Source organism: Physella acuta, unplaced genomic scaffold (genome assembly GCF_028476545.2).
Source record: "Physella acuta isolate Inbredline_101_S28 unplaced genomic scaffold, ASM2847654v3 ptg000218l, whole genome shotgun sequence".
NCBI lineage: Eukaryota > Metazoa > Mollusca > Gastropoda > Physidae > Physella > Physella acuta.
Window position 1 is genome coordinate 407,374 of NW_026731737.1, and position 13,662 is coordinate 421,035.

The window sequence follows — 13,662 nt, forward strand, 5'->3', positions numbered from 1 at the left end:
TTTAGAACCATCTATAACAACATGTATTCAATTTAATTTTACCAACGAAAAAATAAAGCTAAAGGGTTGTACATCTTACGGTTGATATTATACCGATTTTATAAAATTTTAAAGGACCAATGTCTGCACGGTGTTTAAAATTTGTAATCCTTAACTTATTTATTATTCTTTGTTCTTAATGTTAGTTGTGGAAGAGATTCACTCCATTACAATTATGTATGCTTGTCAACTGGTTATGTGCAAAATAGGCAGTTGACTCCAATTTCAACCTACTTCTCTTTTAGGATTTGCTTCCATAGCCTGTGTCAAACAAAACTACAAGGAGCATTGATATATATATATATATATATATATATATATATATATATATATATATATATATATATATATATATATCAGTGTTGGATTCAAATTACAGTTCATTGAAGATAAAAAAACAACAACTATGGATTACAATTAGGAATTGAAGTCAATAACTTGTATAGCAACTTTTATTAAATCAATTGCATTACACACATTTTTAACCTATTTATTTTGATTTGTACTTGCTTCGTTTCAACTTAACCGAATACTGCAATACTTATTACAGCTGCAGCTGAGAATAATACAGCAAGCTGACTCGTTTGTTGAATCAAATCTGCATTAAATAGACGGTAGTGCAAAAGTTAATTGATCTTTTTGATATTTTGTTACATCTTTGTTAAAGTAAGATAAACAAATGATTAAATAATTTCTTAACGTTGTAATAAAACAAACAAATTAAAAATATATGAAATAAAATATCTAGATACGTTTTGAGTTTCTATGTTAAACAATTAAAAAAAAAATCCATTCATTAACATAGCATTACCTTTCTAGAAACATATGCGGCAAAAGGCATTCATATTTTTTACAGCAAAATAAACAAAAGCCAATTATTATGAATACATTATTAACTAAAGGCCAGCCATAAAACTGTTTTGCAAGTGTAATAGACACTGGGAGTAAAATGTGATCCCCCCCCCCACCACCAACTCAAAGCAAAAAATTATTATAATACATTACATATTACTTACTTCCAGCATTATGTTTGTTGCTGTCTGTTGTAATAAACAGAAAGTAAAAAAGTAGTACAATGATGTAAACATTACAGCATATGTATAAGCACACATATATTTATAAAAATGTATATATACACACAAATACATATATATATATATATATATATATATATATATATATATATATATATATATATATATATATATATATATATATATATATATATATATATATATATATATATATATATAAAAGAGAGAGAGAGAGAGAAAGAGAGAGAGAGAGAGGTAAGTTAATAAACTGAAATAACTTACGCAAACTAGTATTCAAGTTGCCACTGGGCGTTGTCTCATTTACTAGGAAAAAAACGAGAAATCAAAGCATGAAAAATGAACGTATAAATGTGTATAAAGTGATATATATATATATATATATATATATATATATATATATATATATATATATATATATATATATAAGCCGCTTAGTAGTCTGTCAGTCCTTCGTTCCATCTTTTTATCATCGGTATAGCAACTGTATCTTAGTTTTTAAATCTGGAATAATGAGTTATTGATTTAAAAAAAAAAGAAATGTAATAATTTGCTTTTGCCCATTAATCAACTTTTATAGCTCAATTACTATTTGATAATACAATATTTACTAAACAGGGCGTTATATGTGGAATAAAAAGTGTTACGTTCTTGCTTACATTAGTTTGTCTAACTACACATACAGTACTGAAGTCTATTATGCACTGCCTTTATTTAGTTTTTGGTTGTCGACAAAGTTTTCTTGCTTCTCGCATGTTTGACAAATAGGCCTACTGTGTATAATGTTAAATTGCTCAATGTCAAAATATTCTCTTGGGCTGGTGTAAAAAAGTTGAAGTGAATGTATGAAGCGGGATACATGGGATAGCATGTTGATTGTCATTTATACCCTTTCCCTCTTCAATCCTCGGGAAAAGTGTTTGTTTCGTAATCATATACCGGTCTGTACCTTTTTTGTGTACGTATGCACATAAGGTGTGTGAGAACACGTATGATAGCCTCAGCTTAGTCGATTTCTTCTAACGTTAGTGCAGGTAAGTTTTGTCAACTTATTAGCTTTGTATACTAGCTTTAGACCAGCCTGTGTTTGTGTAGATAATGTAGATAGGATTATACTCTTTCTAGTGTAAACGAGCTTTCGTTTTATTTAGGCTTGTGTTGTTACACCGGTTAGCGGATGTTACTGCACACACTCGACGACCCGTAAAGGTGCGTCCGTGTGTTCAAAAAAAAAGGTGATTCAGATTAATATTTGTCGAGTCATTACAATTAGTACACTACATTTTTTAAGGTAGGTGACGTAATAGTAATTAAGGTAAACGTATTACTAGCTTTGCTATTTAAAGCTGCAATTTATTTACATTTTAATAGCATTGTACTGATGTAACATAAATGCATTAAACACACGATTTCTGAATACTCAATAAACTTTATGTTTGAATAGACAGCGACTCGTGTGTTTATTAAACATCATATATACAGCGGAGCCAGAGGTTTTAAGAATATATTGCATTTTCAACTAATGTCTAAATGCAAATAACGAGATTTTGGAAAATGTGTTTAACACTTACATCTAAACCTCACCATAACCACAACAAACAACAACAACATCAACAAACATCAACATAATTAAACATAGACACAATCCTCCTCCCCTCTTCACACTTCTACGTCTAAAAAAACATAAACACTAGAATAAACACACACATAAATCCTAGCATTCACCAAAAATTCAACCACAAACATAAACCATAACATTCACCACATCTTCAACCATTTACATAAACAGAGAACATAAACCTAAACCACAAAACAAAAAGATAAACCCTCTCCCCTCCCTGAACTTCGACACCTAAAAACAATCATATAAACAAAAACATGAGCAACTAACTCAAACTCAAATCCTAAACTCCACTGCAACTCAACCTCAAACTCAAACACATACACCTACACCTCACCTGCGCCTGTGCCCGCACTTGCACATGCGAACACGCATACACATACACATATACAAATATACATACATATACACATACACACACATGCACATGCACGCTCAGGCTTTTGAATTTTCTAAAAACGACAAAGCCATTAGCCAGTCTGCCCACAGCAGACATACTTTGATTTCTATGTATGTAGATTTGGATTTTATTAGTAAATTCGATATTTAAACCAGGTCATTGGCACCAATTATTTGAATAACTACACGTATAGGCAAACGTGTTGTTCCCGAATAAATTTTCTGTAATTTGTAGCCGATATCATTTATTGATATAGGCATTTATACTTTGTCTTCACGAAACAAGTTGTGATGGTAAAAGCGTCACTTGGGAAAGATGTCGTTCTTGTTGTAACTATTTTTTTTTCTTAAAACACATACATGCCTGCGTTAACATTTACATTTGAACATCGTTAAAAATAGCTTGAGGAAAGCCTAGCCTATAACGGCCAGATTTATATAACACTACAGTATTTTAGTTAACTTTTTACCTATTTCACTAAACTCCCTGCTCAAATCCTCCGGTACAAAAAGAAGGGAGTTGATAATGTGGATGACACCATTGGTGGCTCCAATGTCCGAGTGTATTACCTGTGCTCTAACACCTCCAAACATGATGTAGGTAGCTGTATTAAATACATAAGACAAAAATACATGAGTAAAATTTGATATAGGTTAAATACATTAGACATACTTGATGTAGATAACTGTGTTAAATACTATAGACAAACTTAAAACAATAAACAAAGCAAGTTTCCAACAGATTGTAAAAAAATAAATGATTTCTGCTTACTTCTCTGCCCACTGGGGATATTGGACCTGGAGTCTGTCTGTATGATGATCTCTTCACCATTGTCAGCATAATAACTCCTTGGTGCACCAAAGGCCAGCTGGTCAATGTAAATCTTCTCTCTGAATGTGATTAATCTTCTAAGGACCTAATGAAATGAATTATTGGATATTGAATTAAATTAATAATACAAAAGTAGTAAGCGTGTTTAATTATTAATGCAATGCTAAGCAACTTAATGTCCCTAACTATAGTTTTGCTTGTATTAAATGTGCAAATAAATAGAATGCTTTGGATTAGCTGCTAGTTAAATCATGGAATAAAAATGACATGTTATAAAACATACCCATCTCCATCTTTTTTGATCATTCATAATTTGTTGTCCATAAGTAGTCGCTGCAAAGTTGTCAATAGCTGTTCCGTTAGGCACAAAGAACGTGAATTCGCATCTAAACAAATAAAGACCACATCAAAGTTCCTGTTTGTAAAACTAAAACATAATACTGACTTATTTTTTAATAGATTCGAGATGTTTATGATACTATTTTTGTATTGTTTACCAAGTTAATCAATTAATGTAAGTTATAGAGAATTAGTAAATGTGTGTTGTACATTTATATATTACCTCAAAAATATACCTATACACATTCAGAAAACTTTATACTCATACACAAACCAAAGCGACTATATGCATTTATACGCTAACTAAAGTGACAATACAATAATATGTGCGGTTTGTTTTTGGTAGATTAGTATTTGTGGAATTTTTCCTATTTTTTGACGTTTTCTGTTGCGTGCTATAGTAATAAATACCAAACGGCTGTTATCAAACCTTGACCATATATAACTTTGGATAAATTGTACCTATGATCGCCATTCCGACACACGCCTTCGAATAAATCCTGATTGTCTTGTCCAGTGTTAGCTTGATTCTGATTGGCTTGTCCAGTGTTAGCTTGATTCTGATTGGCTTGTCCAGTGTTAGCTTGATTCTGATTGGCTTGTCCAGTGTTAGCTTGATTCTGATTGGCTTGTCCAGTGTTAGCTTGATTCTGATTGGCTTGTCCAGTGTTAGCTTGATTCTGATTGGCTTGTCCAGTGTTAGCTTGATTCTGATTGGCTAGTCCAGTGTTAGTTTGCCAGGTGCCAGCAGCAGGAGGGACTTGACCAGCAGCAGCACTGGCACTAAACACACAGTCCTGGTTTCTGGTCAGAGTTGGATCTCTCATGTAGGCGTCCAGACCTACGTACTTGAGCTGCATGTAGGTCGATCTGTTTAATTGGAATACACTTCTTTGGTATATTAAAACGTACTTATTACAACTGCTGCTAATTTATGAACAAGTAATGCTTCTTCCCATACAATTGATGATTTGTTTTGTTTTTTTTTTGGTTAAAGGCACAGCGCGAGCTGGTTAATATTTTTGTTTAAGTAAAGCGCTAATTAAGTGACTGATCTGTCGATTTTGAGAAGAACAAGTTATTTATAAACAAATATTTGTAATAATTAAATTTCGCGTATATTTTATGCAACAGCTTTTGACATAATTGTGGATCATTTATTAACAAAAAGAAAATATAGACCAAACTATACATCAATTACATCAATATATTATTTGTATCGTCGCAAATTACTATACATTAACAGCAATGTCAGAATAGTAATTAATGGAATCGACAACAATTGTGCTGCGAATTTTTCATAACAACCATATATTTATCTATCTATCTATCTATCTATATCTATATATATATCTATCTATCTATATATATATATATATATATATATATATATATATATATATATATATATATATATATATATATATATATACATATATATATATATATACATACATATATATATATATATATATATATATATATATATATATATATATATATATATATATATATATATATATGTTTATTTATCAAGGCCTATATATATACATATACTATATTATATGTACATTTAATATAATTTAAATATGGTATTTTCGAATACATGTACTTACACGAGCCAGTCCTCACAGAAGACAGTGTACGGAATATCCCGAGTGGGGATCCCAAAAACTGCATCAATCTGATGGACCGCACCATTAGTGACACCTATGTCAGGTTTGATAACTCTAGCCTTCACATATCCTCCTTCTACCCAGGTTACTGTGTTTAAGATGGTGCATTAATTTACAATACGTTTCTTAAGTAAGCTCAAACAATATAAAAAACATGTTTTAAAATGTAATGTTAATGCCTACCATCCCCTTCAGTATAAACTTTGATCAGACGTCCATTGTATCTTGATACAGCAGTTTTATAAGCTTCATACCCTCCGTTATAATCCATTACGTTTATAGACTGGCCATGTAGTAGAAGGCTCATCTCTAGAACCTTTTTATTAAAATAAAAAACAACTTTGAGCTAATTAGATTAGAAAGTATATAAAACCTATGAATACGCTATTTTTATATAATAAATATATTTTATAAAAACACATTAATGTAACACATCGTAAACGACGATTTGATCAAGGTAGATGCATGCATAGCGTTCGATGCTGTAAAGAAATTGAAACTGATAATTCTTCAATAATAATTGTTTATAGCAACTGCAATATGTATTACGAAAACTAATTTTCATATAAAAAAACGAATATGCGTTTTTTTCGTGTTCAAACTTGGTCAGTTACCTAGAGAGAAAAACTCAAACGTAAATAAGTCATATGGATATAGAAAATTGAAGTTAACAATATTTAATACTTAACTTCTAATCACCATACCATGTTAATCAACGACTGGTTGTTGATGTAGTTAGGGTAGACGTTAGCGATGGCGTACATGGCTGGGTTGGTTGGTACAAATACAACAACACCACTGGTGGCTGTGATGTAGTTCTGTAGATCTTTTCTTGCTGCGAATATCAGCTGCTCAAAGTGTCTGTTGTATCGATAAAATTGTTTTTATATGTAATAACTACATTCATTAATTTTAAAAATATGTTATATGTTAATTATACCCCAAAAATGTTTGTTAAACAAATGTTTGATTGAAAACGTTTTAATAAACACACATAAAAATAACCATGAAAATCATGGTACATAAAGTACATAAAAGTTAAAGAAAGATAATATATTTCGCCGAAATGTGGCCTCGGCTACTACGAACAAGAAAATATTAGGACGATGAAGAAATCTAATTATTTGAAATTAAAAATATTATGACATTTTTAAATGTTGTTTTTTATATATTTGTTAACTATGCGGTTTATTCGAGACTATAAAGAAAATTATTTTAAAACAAAACCCATGAGCTGTAGATGCTTAGTTAAATTATTTTTAATTAAACAAAAAACTAAAGAAAAGAATATTTTGAGGCCCACGTTTGGTAATTAAATAATTAAACTTATTGTCAGGGTATTTATTATTTATATCAATTTTATTGATTAGAAACAAAAACCTTACTGAGTGTTAGGATCAATCTCAATCTCCTCAATAGCAGTCTTGTAAACAAATCCCAGCATGGCATCAATCTGATGGACAACACCATTGAGAACAGTTCTGTTGCCTGGGTTAAGTTTGGCTGTTACAGTTCCACCACCTTTTAGTGCACCCGTCACATACACTAGCAGATAATAGATATTGTTTTAAAGAACTACAACATAACATTCTTATCTAACGGAAATGGGAAAATGTGTTATCAATGTAAATTTCTATATACTTTAACAGATAATAATAACCAATGCAAGTGATATATTTTCTGTGGAAATTATTTTCTGCGATATTTTTGTCTATTATATTATGTTTTATTTTGTAATTGAATCGACGATTCAAAGTTCTAATTTCTAAGCATTTTAAAATTAGTTTACATGTTTAATACAAATGTTATAAGTTATAAATTTAAAAATAACTCAGCAAGGTGATAATAATTCATGTTTTAATTTTAAAAAGATATTTAATGAAATGATCAATCAGTCTTTATTCTTCTTCGTTTTTATTTGTAATGTGAAAGGGATTTTCTACATTACAAGTATGTATTACGTATTAATCTGTAATGCATCATACAGGGCGTTGACTCCAAATTCACACTGATTTTTAATTTGGTATTTGCTACCATATCATTTGTCCTGCCATGATAAACTACAAAGCAGCAGTTGCTTGGAGTTTTTTTTCTCCAAGATGTGTTGCTGTCCCCAGTATTTTAAGAGGGCAGCTTAGTCGAATACATAATATCCACCATTTAGTGACGGCTTGGCTCTGAACTTTTTTTGGATATGCCGTTGGCTCGTGCGTCTAATTTCTTTTCTCTTGTTTTGACTATACTCAGTAAACTTAAATATGAACCTTTATCATTAGTGATCCCTTCACAGACTTCTCCACTAGTTATGTGATCTCTTTATAAGATCTCTAGAAATCTGCGTAGGCATCAAATTTCTATGGCCTGGATGATTCTATGGAGGTCTGCAATGAGGGTCCATGTCGCATTCATTCGTGAAGATAGACATAAAACCAGTGACCGTATGAATTTTACTTTTGAACTAATGGAAACAAACAGTTCCACACCAAATGGTTCTTAATATTCTGAAAACTGTTGTTATAGAGCACTTTATGCAATTGTGTCTTGCTCGTTCCCACATCAGTATGTATGGCCCCAAGGTACTTGAACACGTGAAATTTCATCTTTGGACATTTACCCTTTGTGATCGTTGTTTTGTCTGTAATGATTTCCTTGACGTATGTTGTTGATGTGCTGTTTAATTGATTCACAAATTATATCGACTTGACTTAAATTCCTGCTATTGTATCTATATAATAAGTGATCTGTAGGCTGTTATTCATCCCTCCGTCAATCACGATCCATTCTACTTAATAATTTGTGTTTATTATTTTAAAAAATTACCTGCTTCCCTGTTAAAGTTTTTCCTGAAGACAACAGCCCCTGAATTAAACTGTGTGTTGAATATCTCATTGTGGTTAACTAGTGATGTGTACAGGACTTGGTTGGGGACGATGTGGAGGGTGATGATCTGTTGTGAATAAAAACTCTGCTAATCAGGGATACGGATCCGATGTTTCAAAAATAAATTTAAAAATTACAATCCCCCCTCCCAGTTTCATTATACTCATAATGATTGAGCCCGATACATACAATCATACTAGCAAGCATACAATTATAGTTGCTTTAAATATTGCGATTGTTCTTTTTGTTAAAAAACGATAATATAATATTATTGGCAAAATCTAACCAGAATTATAATTTCTAATGTGAATAAACACGGTATCGGCTTGTGAAAAAACAATATTGTGGTAAGAGATGAATTTAACACTATACAAAGCACAGGAAATTTTAATCAAGTGATAACTGTACCTCCAACATCAGCCTGGTGTTGCCCTGTAGCTCACTGAGTTTCTGTGATGGGATCAGGTTCAAAGCCTCGTCAGACGGGATGAAAAACGTCACCTTTTTGCCTGCAAGGATTTGTTGGACCTGTTTGTTGTAGTTGTACTCTCCATCTTCTTGCGGGGCTTTTCTTAGAAACTCCATAATCTTGCTGAAGAACAGGTATCTGGGATACATACAGATTTTTTGTAGGCATCAAAAAATTGAAATTAAACATTTTAGAAAGATGAAATAGCAATCGGTCTTAACGAAGCGTATGTAGTTACAAACTACGTTGTTGTTTATGCTTCAAGTAGAAAAAAAATTAAACTTCCGAGTAGGAAATGTAAATGAATAAACAGATGTGAACATGAGTAAAATATTAAACTGTATCTACTCACGTTAAATTAGACGGGTTGTTCCCAGCCACATAAGCCAGGGCATTGTCCTCTAGTGGCATGTCTAAAACCTGGTCTATGATGTGAATCAGGTGCTGGCCAACTTGTATGTTGGGTCGGATTAACATAGCTCCGTTACAGAAATATTTTGTTGGTACTGGGGTACCACTGGCTATATTCTATTGAGACAAAATTATATTAAGTAAACTATGCTTGCTTTATAAATTATAGATAACATGATGTAAAATTTACATCAATATAACTGGGTTAAATTTTGTGTTTATTGTAATAAATATCAAATGCAACTTATAAGCATAAATCAACTTGTTAAATTTAAATATTATTTAGAACCAGAATGCTTTAGAAAAAAGTAGGCCTACCTAAATCTTAGTGACAAATAATATTACTAATAAAATATAATACTCGATTTAAATATGTAAGCTATAGTTTAGATAAAATAAAGATAAATTCGAATTAGCATTATATTGAAATATGTAATTTTCACAATTCATTAAATATTTCTATCGATGAAACAAGAAGCCAATTATTATTTTTTTCGCAAAATACTTTTCTTACCCCACTCTTGATTTCTCTTTTGTTTAGAAACACTTTACGGTTCCTTACAGAATACGTCCCAAAAGGATTAACATCACTAAATGCGGATGTTTCAACTGCTTCAGTCACTAAATGAATAAGAATGATTAAATACATATTTTTATAAGTCAAACACTCTGTTGTAAAAAGAAAAACATTAAATGGGTTTTCCAATCTAATTTTAAAAGTTTTACAGAAGAGTTTGGCAGTGTCGTCGCGAGGTCGGGTGTCACCCAAGCGGCACCTCATTGTGTCTCTCCCCATAGAAAAAAGTATCCTCTATATGTATATATATGTATATATATATATATATATATATATATATATATATATATATATATATATATATATATATATATATATATATATATATATATATATATATATATATATATATATATATATATATATATATAAATAAATTAATGTTGAAAAAAATATTGTTTTTAAGGGTAAATTATTATATTTGCTGTCATCCTCTCCGCGATCATCGATTGACTGTTGTAGAAAATACTCAACAAAGGCTTTATGTATTTCTATGCAAATTTTGCAGTTATTGTCACCAGTGTTTCTTCCAGACTTTTTTCTCCGGGGGGGCACTTGAAATTTTGGGGGGGGGGGCGGTAGATTTGATTCGAGTGGGGGGGGGGGTACACTGTTAAAAGTATATATTTTCTATATAAATTATATAAATATCATTTCGTTCGGGGGGGGGGGGGGCGGTAAAAATTTTTCGGGGAGGGGTTAAGCCCCCCCCCCCCGAAGAGATGCCTGGAAGAAACTCTGATTGTCACTCCTTATCTTTATCTCTAAAGCGTGCACACTTAATAGCAACGAATTTTATCTACAGGTTTTTATTAATACAGCTGGTAGAAGCATTCGTTTTTCTATAGTTAGCAGGTTTGCTTCTGATTAATAATTAATATTGATTTACAAAAAGCATTTGTCTTCTATAGTGTTTGCTATTTTTTTTCCTTGGTGTCGCCTATCAACAATGTTTCACCCCGTGCGCGCCCCCCCCCCCCCCTTCCAACACACATACGCCCGTGACTTACTACTCCTCTGGTGCTTGGTAAACACAAGGGTGAAGGTCAGGAATAAAGTATAGGTATTACTTGCGGCACGGTAAATCATACTGCTTTGTCAAGTTCTAGAAGAAATAATTAAACTATTAAACTAAATTAAAGGAGTCAACACTTCTTACACGTAAAAGAGTTGACATATTCCTTGGCACCTAAATTATTGCCACTTGTCTTGTCATACAAAGTGCCAAGCCTGTAAGGTGGCATCAGGGCGTAGGCTGTGTCATTAAACACAAACAATGTCAGGGCTTGGGGGCTTCGGAATGTCTCTTCTAGCTGAGCATCCATGATAATGGATTTGAACTAAATGGGAAAAAATCTTCATGCTGAAGTAAATCTTATTTACTGCAATCAAAATGTAAGCCACATAAATAAACATGCATTTTGTCACTAAAACCTTGAAGAAATGTGTCAACCTATTTTTAAGATATGTTTTTAAAAAAAAGCATTGTTGATGATAATATAGTTTTTTTAATAAGCTGGGGAGGAGGGAGGGCTGGGATAATTGTATATTTGCCTGTAGATGGGGCAGTAATGCAGAGAATAACACAGGACATCAAATAGATTTATAAATAGCCTTCCCTGTAGGTGCACACTGCCCTAGGAATATGTCGCAGCCTGCCTGACATTATTGCCTTATCTGTTTCTGCGGGTCTAAATTTAGCGCAATACAACACATTTCTCGGCTGTCGGTGAATCATTGGGGATTTCTGGGATTTAGTCTGGCCTATTTAAAATGTCTTCCTAAAATATATTTTCACACTATTTACATTTTCAATTATATTCTTATTTATTATATAAAATAGATTTAGAAAAGCATCAGCTTTGTTAAAGTAATATTCCTGGTGTTCGATATGCATTTAAGTAAAAGAAAGTAAAATAACATGTACTACCTGACTACATCCCAAGCCATCTAGAGCATCAAACGACATAGGCTGTGCTTGTACGTTGTAAATGGTAACTGCCAGTACAAGCAGGTGTATCGCGAGACAACTGAAGCACATGTTTCCTTTGGGTGATATTTAGCTTTTATCTAATCCTAAACTGTAATCGAACATCTAAGATAGTTTAGTTAGAGCGTCCCTTCAACTTTCGATACACATCTTTATAATACGAGGGCTTAATTACGATATTGATAAATTGAATGGGTAAAGATGAAAGAATAATGTTTTCTCGAAAACACGTCACCATGTCTGTGTGTAAGTTTGATCAAGCGTGAAATTATCAAAGTAATTTCAAAATGTGTGTCTGTGTGTATGTTTGTTCACGGGTGCACTCTTGCACTCTTGCATAAGTATGTATTTATTTTTCTCTTCATATATATATATATATATATATATATATATATATATATATATATATATATATATATATATATATATATACATATATATAAATCACTTTAATTTTAGAAAAAAATAGCAATCACTCGATTTAGTTTATCTTACTTCTTACTATCTTACTTCTAATTTGTCAACAACAAAACCTAATCTACATTTCTATTTATTATAACAGGTATGTTGTAACTTTTCATGCATTTATTTCTCATCAACACTTGAAATACTAGAGCCTTCACGCTCAAACACAAAACTATACGTTTATGGCAAGTATTGACGATATGCCTAATCAAACTCTGGAGAAGAAAAAAAAACTTACTCGTTTGAAATAAATCGGAGCGAAATAAAATCTGTATACTTTATATTTAACATATAATTTTACAGTGCAAAAAAGTAAAGTTAAATTCAAATAATACTCTTTTAAACGAACACAGTACGCTTCGTTTAGTAGGAATACCGTTTAGTCAATATCATCGCTCATTTGACTTACTCTTTAAGTTTCGAACTCAAGTTTTGGCCAACATTTGTCACGGTTGATACGAAAAAGACACGGCAAACGTTTAGATGTAATAATACATTATAATGCTGTTCTTTTATTAATCTCCTTTATTATTTATTAATCGCCTGCATAACATATAAATAAAATCACTAGCGTTATATTTGGATGACGTGTCATGTAACTGTATTAATTGCCTGCATAACCTAGAAATAAAATCACTAACATTATACTTGCCGTTTGAATTCAAACACAAGCAACGCTCAGTGTTGGATCCTTTTGAAGCCAAAACTTGCAGAAAAGAGTACTTTAGTCCACTACACACTGATATCTTTAACTTAACATTCAAGAAAAAGTAAACACGTAACACGTCTTTAGTAACTGCACAGTTGTTATCTATCCTGTCACCGTGCCATCTAATACTATCTTTCCTTGTAATTCAAGCTAGAAGCTACAGATTAAAAAGGGTATTTAATAAATTCATATCTCAGTAGTTG

The 13,662-nt window shown here is 31.7% G+C and overlaps 1 protein-coding gene across 5 annotated transcripts; it reads right to left on the reverse strand.

Annotated features, from left to right (window-relative positions):
* Positions 1-477: 477 nt before the first annotated feature.
* Positions 478-13,488, reverse strand: LOC131937672 (uncharacterized). 5 transcript variants are annotated; one of them, XM_059295273.1, is made up of 18 exons: positions 13,392-13,488; positions 12,226-12,435; positions 11,455-11,635; positions 10,233-10,339; positions 9,660-9,835; positions 9,247-9,445; positions 8,779-8,905; positions 7,344-7,503; positions 6,663-6,819; positions 6,142-6,274; positions 5,899-6,046; positions 4,745-5,152; positions 4,227-4,329; positions 3,884-4,028; positions 3,582-3,716; positions 1,356-1,397; positions 1,056-1,079; positions 478-637 (listed from the first exon to the last, which is right to left on the reverse strand). In XM_059295273.1, the coding sequence occupies exons 2-18, from the start codon at positions 12,334-12,336 to the stop codon at positions 561-563; spliced, it is 2,433 nt and encodes an 810-aa protein (XP_059151256.1). In that variant the 5' UTR covers positions 12,337-12,435; positions 13,392-13,488; the 3' UTR covers positions 478-560. The 5 variants fall into 5 exon arrangements, with proteins under 5 accessions (XP_059151256.1, XP_059151258.1, XP_059151257.1 ...); XM_059295275.1 differs by having other exon boundaries at positions 12,226-12,376; positions 13,403-13,470; XM_059295274.1 differs by having other exon boundaries at positions 12,226-12,376; positions 13,392-13,470.
* Positions 13,489-13,662: the final 174 nt, after the last annotated feature.

Coding starts and splice junctions, on each gene's coding strand:
- LOC131937672 (XM_059295273.1), bottom strand. CDS start 12,336: ATGTGCTTCAGTTGTCTCGCGATACACCTGCTTGTACTGGCAGTTACC. Junction 6,820..7,343: donor GAGATTGATCCTAACACTCA/GTAAGGTTTTTG, acceptor TCGATACAACAG/ACACTTTGAGCAGCTGATAT. Junction 4,029..4,226: donor ATCAAAAAAGATGGAGATGG/GTATGTTTTATA, acceptor TCATTTCATTAG/GTCCTTAGAAGATTAATCAC.